The 12,874-nt window shown below is 42.9% G+C and overlaps 1 protein-coding gene across 1 annotated transcript; it reads right to left on the reverse strand.

The window, feature by feature from the left end:
• Positions 1-339: 339 nt before the first annotated feature.
• ltn1 (listerin E3 ubiquitin protein ligase 1) lies at positions 340-12,874 on the reverse strand. The gene is made up of 32 exons (XM_062406329.1): positions 12,743-12,874; positions 12,349-12,555; positions 11,396-11,494; positions 10,678-10,908; positions 10,526-10,578; positions 10,239-10,419; positions 9,611-9,784; positions 9,218-9,408; positions 8,778-8,925; positions 8,425-8,676; positions 7,943-8,254; positions 7,489-7,707; positions 7,366-7,407; positions 7,075-7,255; positions 6,726-6,965; positions 6,487-6,640; positions 6,239-6,389; positions 5,910-6,111; positions 5,641-5,797; positions 5,224-5,337; positions 4,990-5,117; positions 4,758-4,893; positions 4,521-4,665; positions 4,054-4,267; positions 3,728-3,965; positions 3,500-3,577; positions 3,220-3,406; positions 2,768-2,933; positions 2,454-2,674; positions 1,583-1,777; positions 1,251-1,418; positions 340-1,062 (listed from the first exon to the last, which is right to left on the reverse strand). The coding sequence occupies exons 1-32, from the start codon at positions 12,782-12,784 to the stop codon at positions 1,000-1,002; spliced, it is 5,289 nt and encodes a 1,762-aa protein (XP_062262313.1). The 5' UTR covers positions 12,785-12,874; the 3' UTR covers positions 340-999.

The raw sequence follows: 12,874 nt of genomic DNA on the forward strand, positions 1-12,874 counted from the left end.
GGGAAATGGACGCACTGTCCTTCACTCTGTGCTCAGTCTGGTTCTTGAATAACTGCCAGAGCAGTATTTCTTTGTCTGCTACACTAAGCCATTATCGGCTATTGATGGTGATGCACATTATCTATAAAAGCTTGGCCATTACTCACTCTGGTCTATCCCACTGATCAACACTCAGACATATTTGTATTTGTTTGTGAGGCATGCATGAAGGTTCAGGGACACGATCCAATGACAAATTATTTTCAATTTATATATCTACTAGTTTCTGTGTGGTACGTGGCAAACATTTCCCATGCGTATTCTTTACTTGAGCCCAGTTGAAAAAACAAACTGCATCCATAACCATCAAGTTATGTTTTATTTACTCTCCAGTATAATTTACAGCTGTATGCAGGCACAGGAGATGACATGTTTCATCAGTTTGATATTTGGGAGAAAATCCACTTTGAAAATCAATCTAAAGAAGTTCTCCTTCCTGCTTTTAATGCGTGATCGTACCAAGTCACGAAGGATGTCGCTAATCAGACAGCACCTCTTTATACTCCTAAATATTAGGAATTAGGAACATTGTTTTACTTAAGAACATCCATTTTTAACCAGTTTTGGTTTCCCTAGCTCTGTGATTCAGCCTCTTCTACTAAAGATAAAAATTAAGACCAGGAAAATTATTGAAAAAAATATCAACATAAAAACATCAGCAGGAGAACTACTGCTGCTGCATATATACAATATAGTGATGTACTGGAATATACAAACTATTGTAATTTCACCTAAACTACTGAATATGGACATTAAAGTCAGCAAAATGTCATTATTCCTGGATTTTACTGTAAACACTTTCGGTACCAAACACTGATCATTTCAGTCGAAGAAATCTCCATGAGAGAAATTCTACCCATGTTATAAAGTCGACCTTAATGTAGAGTTTCTTAGAAATCCTCTGCATGTAATCAGTCCTCCCAGACCTGGTGGATGGAGAAGTGGCAGCAGACGTGTGAGTTAGAAGAAGGTTTCTCTGCAGAGTGGGCAGGTGGACTTGTTGCTGGAGGTGAACCATTTGTACTGTAAAAAGATGAGAAAAAAAACAATTACAAAACAAAGTCAAAAAGCAATGTTGACTCAGATTTATATAACATTATGCATTTAATGGTATTCGTCATCTTTGTTCCTATAATCGATAGTGAACATTTTATTTAAAACCTCCAGAGAAGGCAGTGACGACCTGGACAGATAATTAAAAGACAACTTACCAAACAGGCTGAGTGGAATTTCTTTTTGCAGGTTCGACAAGCCTTCTTGGGCAGCGAGTAGTTGGTGCCGTGGATAACAGAGAAGCAGATCATGCAATCCTCTATTCCCTCAAAACGTTTGTCCACGTTGTTCTTCCACAGAGCCAGGCCCTCCATTATACTGCCGTTCTTAAGATACCAAAAACACAATTAGATTTTATGGAAAAGTTTTATCCTCTTGTATATTTTCTGATCCCTAAAAACTACGTTTTCTCACAACTTCTGGGCCAAAGTTGAGGAACTGTCCCTACTTGCTACACAAACTTCTATCCACTGTGTGTTTCTGTGTCTACCTGATGTGTGAGGTACGTGCTCAGCTGCAGCATCCAGTTCCTCCACTGCTGTACGGCAACACCAACACGCCTCCCACTCTCCACCGTGATACAGCCCAGAGGGTAGTTCTGTGGCAGCTGAATCACCAACTCTATGAAGATGTCATCCACAGAATAGGTAGCAATCACCTCCCGCGCTGCGGAGCGGGCTTTAACCTGGGGCGATAAGATGAATAAATAAATCCACTGTTTGTCTGAGCCACTGGGAGTCCTTCAGTCAAATAATCACCTGCTTTATAATTCATTGCCAGGTTCACTCTGGATGGTTTCAAATTAAGAGCATCTATTGTTTCTGACTCATTATGCTGCAAATTTGGTGCAGGCATTGCACCAGAGGATTTGTTCAGTTAACATGATTATTAAGCCCGTCAACCTTTGTGTAATTTCTTTGAGATCAGGTCTGTTGGGGTTTATCGATTAGGTGGCCCCTCCCACAACATGTTTCATCTTTATACATCCGATGAGGACAATATCGGCAAGTTTGAGTAGATTGAATTAAATATTTAACACATTCACTGCAGAAGAGATGAAACAAAAGGCCTTTAGAAAAGAGTAAATTGATCCTGATATTTATGACTTAGAAGAGTGTGAATAATAAATAAAAACAGCAAAAAGTGTAGTTCAGTCAGAAATACCCCAAAAGCAGAACTCTTTTATATCAACTATATTTTATATTTGGTTTCGTAAAGAAACAGGTTTATAGAGGAAGGCAAATTAAGCAGACTCCTCTAGTCTTTATCTTCCATAACTATCAAGAACATTTTGTCTGCTTTTATTAAATCTGACATTAACGCTAGTACAAGCTGTCACCGAAATGTATTTTCTCACTTACAGTCATGCTGTCAAACATCTGAGTGCTGGAGTGGACAGACGAGATCTCCTCAGCGGAGAGAACGGGAGTGACATATCTGATGGTGAATTTCTCCACAGCAGCGCTCACTCTCTTCTCCTGGCTGTTCCAACACAGCCGCACCATGGCAGGCAAGTCCTGCACCGTGCTGTAGTACACGCTGCAAGCCAGGTGAGGGAGCTCCCACTGAACACTGTCACTGTCTGCACGAAAACACCAGAGAGAAAAACACTGGGCTTGTTTGCATTCCACAGTCAGGTACAGAGAGTGTGTAGGAGTGGGTTATGTGTACTCACTCTCAACAGCCAGAGACAGGCTCTCTGTGAAGAAGGTTTTGGTCTCCTTGGTGTCTGCCCCCTGGCCGGGGTGCAGAGGGTTCTCAGGCATCAGTTTGAAGAGGTGGAGGAGGAGCTTGTTTAGGGAGCTGCTTCTCTTCAGATATTGGGCGTAATGGGCACGCAGCTGCAAATACACAAGAGGAGCAGAGTAGTCAATACTGTGACAATATTGTGATATCGAAACATCAGACATCAAAGCACACCCTCCCCATTAAACTTGTTTATCTGTTTGTTTCGATTCACTTTTAATAGAAAGTAAAAATTAAATTTTCAGGGGACTGTTTCGCCTTGGGGAAGGTATGAGCTGGACTGAGTGACATTCTAGTTAAGAAAATGCACCACAATGTACAAAATATAATAGAAAAAAAAAGACTGAAGTTGCTCTGAATCAAGACCTCATCATGACTCACGTGAGAAGGTGAGGATTTGAAAAAAGTGAGGAGCAGCTTCCAGGCCAACAGGTATCCCAGAATGCACGAGTGTTCAACACTGAGAGGCTGCACCACTGCAAACTCTCCGACTTGAACCCCCGCCAGGATACTGTCACACAGCTCCTCGCAGGTGAACAGGAGCGCCATCAGGGCAGCTGGGGGAGAACTGAAGAACAAAACTTAACTGTAAGGGAAAATATATATTGAAAAAAAACAAAAAACATATTTACTTAGAAATGTGTTTCCCTCTTTGACTTACAGACATGGCTCGTCTCTGTCATCATCAGACTTGTTATTGTCTCCTTCTCCATCACACTCAGGCAGCTGAGGCATTACTCTGGATGGGCAAGAGGAAAGCATGTTGATTTGATTTTCTTTACTAATCTTTGGGTGCCCTAAATATCTCAAGATTAGATTTTTGTAGCAGGAAATGGAGATAATTTTCTAGTAATTTAAGGAGGCTAGTGTTTGTGCACTGTTTCTTTACTTGTCCAAAAGGTGGTAGACGGTGATCTGCAGAGGTCTGGCCTTAAACAGCAGCAGAGGACACAGTGTGTTGAGGAGCGTCTGCAAGGGCTCTGGCAGGTTCGTCTTCTGGTCGGCTATGAACTGCGGTGGAAGGGAGTTCTGATTTAGCTGCTGCACAGGCACATAGGTAAGAGCCATACCCACTGACTGCAGCACCGCATACGGGAACACAGGATCATCCGGTTCCTTAAAGGCATCTTTATTTAAACAGGAAACAGAACAAAAAGATTATTCCCTTTTCAGAGATTGCTTCCTCAAACCTCATAAAATAAAACCCACACGTACCTGTAATGTTGATAGGCAGAGGCAAGAGGAGGTTGTAGATTCCTTCAACAAAGAAGTCTCTCCATTCACCCGCCAGCTCTGACGGCAGCTTCTCCAGAGCGTCGGGCGAGGACGATGCAAAGAACTGGTTCAGGTTCACTATCAGTGCAGCGACCTCACACACAAACAGCTGCACCCATGGGTTCCACAGACTCCTCACATTCTCGCTGGCAGTCTGAGATAGGAAAGTCACAGATAATGAGTGACAGCAGATGAATAGTTGTTGAAGACGTACAACCACATTGTAATGACGTGTAAGTCCATTTTGAGTCGTTTTGGTCGATGAGTTGTCACCACATGATGACAGGCACCCATCCTGTTTTAAGGCTCAATCTTCTTCAGCTCTTGGAGGAAATAATCTTTGGCTGACCTTTGCCTCTAAACCTTCAAGTCATAAAACTGCACAGTATGTATGATTTATATCTCACCTCCAACCAGGCTAGCATGGAGCAGAGCAGGAAGTCCCACTGGGTGCTGCCAAGAACCGTTGGACAATGAGCCACGAGCCAGGACAGGTAACGCATCATTTCCACAGTGAGGTTCAACTGTTCGGTAGATGCTTTGGACAGGTCACTGAAAGACAAAGATGTGATAGATGTTGGTATCACAGTAGAACAGTTAAAAACAATGTGTAAATGTTTCAATGGTTTGTGTGATCACATTACCTGCCAAAGAGGAACCAGTCCTCCCTGCTGTTCCTCCACTCCATCATCGTGGCCAGGATTGCATGTAAAACCTCCTCCTCCATTTCTGTGTTGGCTTTTAGACAGCACAGCAGCACCACCAGACTTCCATAAACATCTGTGATAACACAGGTCCGATTTATCATTGGTATGGTTCAAGTCAAAAAATCCCCATGTATATATTTAGCGTGTATACTTAAGTGTGTTTACTCACTGTCATCCTCTTCCCAGTTGATAATCGAAGCAGTAGCCAGGGTTACGAGAATATCTTTGTCTGTATCGGTCATTGTGGGGCAGAGGACCTGGATTGTGCTCAGTTTGCTTTGAGACACTGGGAATAAACTGATCAAACACAAACCTTCTGTCAGTATGTAACACAGTGGCAAGTGTGACAACAATAGCTTTTAATGTGAAAATAAAAATTACTTCAACATATAAAGCTACTGACCTTTCCACAGATTTGTAAAGGTCCCTAATGGTTGCACTGCAAGTGGTCGCCAAGTTGTTGGTGTGGATGTAGTTTTCTAGAGTCAGAGTCCACAATCCTCCATCCTCCACTGACCTACAGAGTAATATATAATACAATGCAGCATATTGAGTGGCGGCCGTTTAAAATTATCACATTGGAGAGAAAACCTACATAAAAAGAAAAAAAAAAAGCTGGTGATATTTATTATATGTCTTTTAATATCTTATAATCTTTGTAATCAGCCCATTAAATAAACATCCATATCGCTTAAAGTGGCTCAAATGATCCAGGTGACTTAATTATCTGCTTAAGGAGAAAATCACAACATGTGTTAATGTAGTTTTTGTATATTCTCCCGAGTATTCTTCCCCTCTACTCTTATTCATCAAAAATCACCTTGAGTAGAACGTCTCCAGCAGGCGTGTCGTTGGAACCTGGCTGCTGAGTCCGTCTGACAGCCCCCAGTCAGTCAGCAGCTTGTGATAGGCAGATACAATAGTGGGGCTGTACTCTACCTCCTTACACCACTGCAGTGCATGCAGCAGTTCTGAAACTGTCAAAGAAAAACATGCATATCAAAATATAATTTGATATAACAGGATCATAGATTGAAATTCACACGAAAAAACACAAAATTACAGAAAGTCAATATCCTGTGTGCATACCTGTGTCTTTAAGGTGTGAACGACATTGTGCCTCCTTTTGGTCGACAGTTACAGCTGCTACATTCCTGGCAACCCTCCCCAATAGGGCGCAGGCACAAAGGTGGGCTGGCAACCTGTTTGGCAATTGAAACTTCCACATGTCCCTGGAGGGCTTTTCACAAACTCCTCTGTGGCGGCTGGACAGTAAAGGTGTTTTGATCCACTGCACAGGACAGAAATAAAGAGCGGCACAATGTAGGATTGTCAGGTTTTGTGATATAATGAATGCGTGATTTACATAACAAATGTATGTTGTCTGAATTTGTGGTTTTCCTTGATGAAGGACTCACCTGGGGAGGTAAGGCCTGTCTGATTCTTGTCCATTCGGTCTGGCTCGGCATCAGTAGAGTAAAGAACTGGATGAGAAGTGAGGAGTCTTGATTGCAGCCAGAGATGATTGTCTCCACTAGGCTCTCTACAGCCTGAATGAGAACCTGCAAACTAACCACCAAGCAGAGTTAAAAGCACAACAATTTCTTATAACATGGTTGCACAGAACAAGACACAGTCATCGGTTTGAAATTTGATAATTTGTTACCTGTTGATGTCCAGGGAGATGGTGAGAAGTTGGTTTTTCACCCAAACAGCCGCACTGTGCAGGAAACCACCTTCCTTGCCCTCACTATCAGAGTTTTGGACCAATGACTGGATCCCAGCAACACAAACCTTCCTCAGTTTATCTAGAAGCAAGTCTTTCAAAACAAAACCCACACATTAGTTACCCAGCTGACCTCACAAGTACATTCTGAATGTTCTGAGCAGTGTGTGACTACATACTAGATAGCTGAGTGTGTGTTTGATCCTGGGCAGTGAGTTGGAAGATACTGAGCAACAGTTCCTCAGCAGAGAGCAGTAGAAGACAGTCTTTGACAGAGGAGAAGAACGTGGAGGCAACGTCACCGATGAAGGAGACGAGTGGCTCCATGTTGCCTGCATCCGACAGACTCTTGGTCTCAGAAAGAGTGGCGTGCAGCTTCTCTAATATCTTCTCCATGTATACCTCCCCTATCAGAGGCTCTGCGAGGAAAACAGGTCAGAAGTATTGTAAGTGGTTTGGTGACTGGAATGAAAACCACAAGCATTAAGAAAATAGATCATCTTTGCTGGTGTATGCATTTCTGCTCACCGTTGTTGTGATGTTGAGAGAGGACGAGGCTTATGAGCGTCCAACTTTGGCTGCTTGTAGAACTGGGGGGGCAGTGTCCGACCTGACACAGCTCCCCGGCCAAACCCAGGAGCTGCTCGCCCAGAACTGAACCTTTCAGCCAATCACGACAGCTTTCAAGAGCCTGAGGATCTGCACAGGCCTAACAGAACAGACAGCAGAGATGCACAGAAATGTATACCAGGGCACATTTGATGCATGATTAGGTATCACACTTTGATTTATATTTATCATAAACTGAGTGATACATACCCTCTGTATAATTTGCAGGATAATTCTCCACTGCAAATCCATCTAGGAAGCAGAGCAAGAGCATAAATGTCAGCAATGAAACAAGAGCAGACTGACTGGTGAAATCAAGTCATTCAATGTTACCATGGTGATGTGGTTGAGCAGACGGGTGGTGTCCTGTCGGCTGCAGCAGTAGAGTGAGCTGAAAACCATCTCCACCAGGTGCTCGGTGTCGGTGCGGCCCTTCTCAGTCAGCCACACCACCACCCGCTGCAGCAGGAACTGCACTGCTGGATTTTTCACATTGAGCTCATCTCTCCGCTCAGCGCCCTTTGTTACGCTGTCGTCCAACTCGCCCAATGACTAAAAGAAGCACAGATAGAAAGACAAGTCAGTTGCATCAAGGAACTTAGAGCTTCCTTCATTTTTTTTTAATCTAAAATTAACATACAAGCATTTTAAACATTTTTTAGACTGAATTTAGCTTCATATATACACATTAAAATGTTACATATATCCAATAATTAATTATGTAGAATTATGCACAATGATTAAAAACAACGGACACTGAAATAAACAATAGTCAAAAATAACTTACACTGAAGACCCTCTGTGTGTGGAAGGACCGCAGGAGAAGGGAGAGAAAAACAAGATGCCTCTCTGAGTTTTTCTCATTCACATTCACCAGGCACAGTTGTGCCAGCTGGCACACCACGTCCTCGAAGCGCTGCGTCTGTAGGGATCCAAACGTCTCCTCATTCACAAGCTCTGACACCGTCTGCACAGGCTTCTCAACATTATCCCCCTCAACCTCCGTTTGCTCGTTGTCCTCTAGCTTAGGTAAACAGATCTTGACAGATTTCTTCTTCTGGATGTGGTTTCTGTTTACTCTCCAGGGGTAGCGCATCACCTGGAGACATAAGAGATAGTGAAAAAAGACGAATTTTGGCATTTTGTTTTCTGTTTCACTTTGGCCAATTTTGAAAGACACGAATGAATCGGACAGCCGTATTGATTTGCTGTGTCCTTCGTGTCAACATGGACATTTCAGTAGTGATTATGTCTTAAACCAAAACTTGCCTGCAGCAAAGTGGCTATCCCTTCCAAAGCCTGAGGATCCGCTTCTTCATTGTCAACATAACTGACAAGGAGAAGACCAAGCTCCTCCCAGAAGTCAGCCAGAAGCTCTTCAAAGACGCTGTCACTTGCTTCACCAACACTAAGTAAACCTGCTCTCTTCTCCCAGGAAACCAGCATTTCAGTGACCAGAAGGAAGAGAGGACCATTCTGAAGGGAGGAATTTCCGAGGGACTTTTCGAGGAGAGGCAGCAGCTACAAAAAGAAAAACAAAAAAACGATGCAGAAAACGTGGAGACTTGACAGGAGGTTGATTTGACAGGGTGAGAAAAGGGTGTGCTCCTCTGTGATCCCACCTGCTGTGAGATGAGCATGGTCCGTATCTTTCTCTGATCCTCCATTTTTTCTGTGTTTTGCAGTATGCAGTACCTCAAGCACTCAACCACAGAGTTGACTATAACGGCACTTTCTGATGGACTTGCTGCTGCACGCTCACTTGAAAGGCTAAGACAGACGACATGGTTGAAATCAACACAACAATATTAACACAGGGAAAAGGAGTCATACAGTAGATATTTCAAATGCAAAACATGTTATGGGTAGGCTCAAGGATTCTGCAACATGAAATGTATATTTGTATTAGACATATACTAATGAATAATGATCTAAACATTCCTTTTTGGCATTTACACTTCTGATGAATGGATTATTTTCACAATGCAGTTCCCTTTAAAAATTGATAAAAAATGGATTATCTCTCAGCCAAAGTGTATATGGACATGTGAAAACAAATTACCCTTGTGTGAGGGACGTGAAGAAGGTGGTGTAGAAGTCCAGGGCTGGATCGGTGACCTGTGGAGGCAGTTTGCTGAGGAGGGGCATTAGATTAGGGTGGAGAGCTTTAGCCATGCCTTTACCTCCCTCTTTTAGGAGAGTCCATAGTTTAGGTAGGAAGCCTTTCTTGGCGTTCACATGTGTCCAGCAATCCTGGGATAGAAGTAGAAACATCAGAAGATAAGATACTTCAGTTACTTCCATTAATTGGCTCGATGAAAAATTCAAAAACACATACTTTAATATCTATACTCTACTTGTGTTGCTTACTACTCCTTTTTGCTTTATTTAGTAGACAACATTATGACATGTGATTCAATGCATGTGTGAGATCATCCTTTAAATACAAGCTTACAGGGACTTTAGACACGACGTGAAGAACGGCTTCCCACACAGGAGGCAGCACGATAGGATCAGTGTCATCAATACTGAGGAGGACGGCAGGGCAGAGTCGTGCTGCTTCAGCCTGGATCAGCGCTGGAGTGAACTCGCACAGAGCGCACACCATCTCGAAAAACGCCCCTCGAACCTGTTGAGCAACGTAATGTGGTGGTTAGAGAAACATCCTCCTCAAAACAGCTTCTTGTATTATATATAAGGTGGCATGAACAGATCACATGTAGTAGATTTAGCATTTTAGATTATAGTCCACTCATGTGTACAGGTTTATTGAGCAGAATATAAACTCCAGATAATTACCTTTAAATTAATTCCACATAAAGCAGCACTAAACATAAATCCAGATCACTACATTTCGAATTATAGGGATTAAGTCATTACATATTACCAATTTTGAAACTTTACAAACTACAATCTTTTGTTCACATTATAAATATTATCATGAGGATGTGATGATTAATGTGTTTAATTCAAACCATAGAATAAACATTGAATGTTATATATAAATAAATACTCATTAGGTGCACTTTTCAGGTGAACAAGTACATGATTTACTTAGTTAACGGTGGAGTCTGTGCCAGTACCTGTGGTGTCTTGTGTTTGCTGTATTTCCAGAACTTCGCAGAATTCACCAGTTGATCCAGTCTTTGCTCCAGGGCCTCCCTGTCGCCATGAGCGAGCAGGGAGAGCAGTCTCTTCACTCCCAGCAGGGAACAGGTCTGCATGCGCACATATTTGGCTTCTCTCTCCTCTGCTGTCACACTTCTAGAGACAATGGAGATCAGAGCCTGAGCAAAGATGCTTATAGCATTCATATTAACCGTGCATATAGATTGACTGAAAGCTATAATGACTTAAACTGATAACTTACTGTGGATCACTCAGGGTGTCTGCTGTTTCTTTTAACAAAATATCTTGAAGTACCTGCAGTATCAAAATAACAATTTTAATTCAGTTGATATTTGCTCATTGGATTAACGTTCACATCCCTTTGTCTGCTCTAAAGTCATTGCTCTTACTCACATTTAGGATTTCATCCTTGCAGAAGCCGAGAGCCTCGGGCTGTTTTGTAGGTGTGAACGCAGCCTGGAAGGCCTGGCAGGCGGTAGAGGCTGCAGGTGTGTAAGTGTCACACTGGGACAGAATCCAGTGGCCCATCAAGCTCTTCAGGAAGGGCGCCAAGCTGCGGCGCACTTTCAGCACCAGCTGCTCAAAGGCCTGTTGTGTGGCCTCCCTGATCCGGCGGTCATGATCCTGACAGAAATAATGATGAAGACTTATTGTCTTAATGTGCACACAACAAACCTGAATACCCATCCACACACACACACACACACACACACACACACACACACACACACACACACACACACACACACACACACACACACACACACACACACACACACACACACACACACACACACACACACACACACACACACACACACACACACACACACACACACACACACACACACACACACACACAGAATATATAGTCCCAGTTTAACGACGTCCTGAATTTGGGGTTAGATTTAGTCAGACCTCTTTTTCATAGATATCTCTCATTGTGAAATTGATACATGTTCTGTAGAACAGGAACACTTTCATCAGGATAGTTCAAAATCTTGGTGAAGTATTCAAGATGCCCTGACTGTTTCCAAAAGGCTAAAACCAATGTCACACTGATACAAAATAAAATATTCACAAATATGATGAGAATGTGAGATGAGCTCACCACTGATATCTTGCAGTAAATCCTCGGCCAGTAAGGCAGGACGCCTTTAACCTCTTCAGCATCCCGCTCCTGACACATGGACCCAAAGTCCTGCACAGCCTGAGGAAAACACATTTTATAAATACACACACCTCAGAAGTTGTTATGTTATGAACATGTATATCAATATACACGCCTGAGAGGAAAAGACGATATCAATACACACGCCAGAGAAGAAAACATGTTACTAATACACTCGCCTGAGAGGAACACATGTTACTGATGCACGCCTGAGAAGAACACGCTTACTGATACACGCCTGAGAAGAAAACACGTAACTAATACAAACGCCCGAGAAGAACACAAGTTACTAATACACATGCCCGAGAACAACACGCGTTACTAATACACACACCTGAGAAGAACACACGTTACTAATACACACGCCTGAGAAGAACACACGTTACAAATACACACACCTGAGAAGAACAAACGCTTACTAATACACACACCTGAGAAGAACACACGTTACTAATACACACGCCTGAGAAGAACACACGTTACAAATACACACACCTTAGAAGAACACGCATTACTAATACACACGCCTGAGAAGAACACACGCTTACTAATACATACGTCTGAGAAGATACATGTTATAATTATACACACCTAAGAAGAACACATGCTACTAATACACACTCCAGAGAAGGACACGTGTTATTAATACACTGTTCCTGCATTATCAAAACACTGGCCTGAACCAAACAGATATCATTTCTAGCACGTAGAAATGACTTTGCAGGTTTCTTTCATACCGTACTTTATGTAATGTATCGTGTCAGGTTGTGTATCCGTGGAAGCATTAGATGTTTGAACTAAACGTGTTTGATTCTGACATTATTTGAATCTTTGTGTACATGGAAGAAGGCAGAGCTCCTCTAGAGAACCTATATGTTAGAGTCATTCTTTACCTTCAGTCTGGTGACGACATCCCTCTTGGAGAGTTTCCTGAGCACCAGGCGGAAATCGGGATCCACCAGGTTGTCGATCTCCTCTGCTCCGTGGACCGCGGGGACGTAACTCAGCTCCGAGGTCACCGTCGTGTCAAAGCCCACGAACCCCGGGATGACGCCACCCTCCCGGGTCAGTGCCTCAGCGGCTCTGCCGCTACTCGACGGCTGGCGGAGCGGAAGAGAAACGTGTGGTCATCACAAACAAATAATACTAATGGCGATGGTTACAAAACAGCTGAGGCAGAACCGCCACATGTTGGTTCGCTAACTAGCCTTAAGTTGATCAGCTTGTTCTGACGCGTTTAAGCTAATCTGCTGCTAACTCTTACTTTACGGTGGTGCGTTTACTCACCCGAACATTTCCTTTGGTCCTCTGTTTGTTTTTACCCCCCATGGATCCGCGCTTCTCTTATGCTTTCTAAAGTAACTCGCTTGTTTTCGGTGTTGACAGGACTTTCAATGACCACAGGAAGTGACTCGCAGT

The sequence above is a fragment of the Platichthys flesus genome, chromosome 15, assembly GCF_949316205.1.
Source record: "Platichthys flesus chromosome 15, fPlaFle2.1, whole genome shotgun sequence".
Classification (NCBI taxonomy): Eukaryota; Metazoa; Chordata; class Actinopteri; order Pleuronectiformes; family Pleuronectidae; genus Platichthys; species Platichthys flesus.

Coding starts and splice junctions, on each gene's coding strand:
- ltn1 (XM_062406329.1), bottom strand. CDS start 12,784: ATGGGGGGTAAAAACAAACAGAGGACCAAAGGAAATGTTCGG. Junction 7,408..7,488: donor TGCTCAACCACATCACCATG/GTAACATTGAAT, acceptor TCTGCTTCCTAG/ATGGATTTGCAGTGGAGAAT. Junction 7,256..7,365: donor TCCTGCAAATTATACAGAGG/GTATGTATCACT, acceptor CTGTTCTGTTAG/GCCTGTGCAGATCCTCAGGC.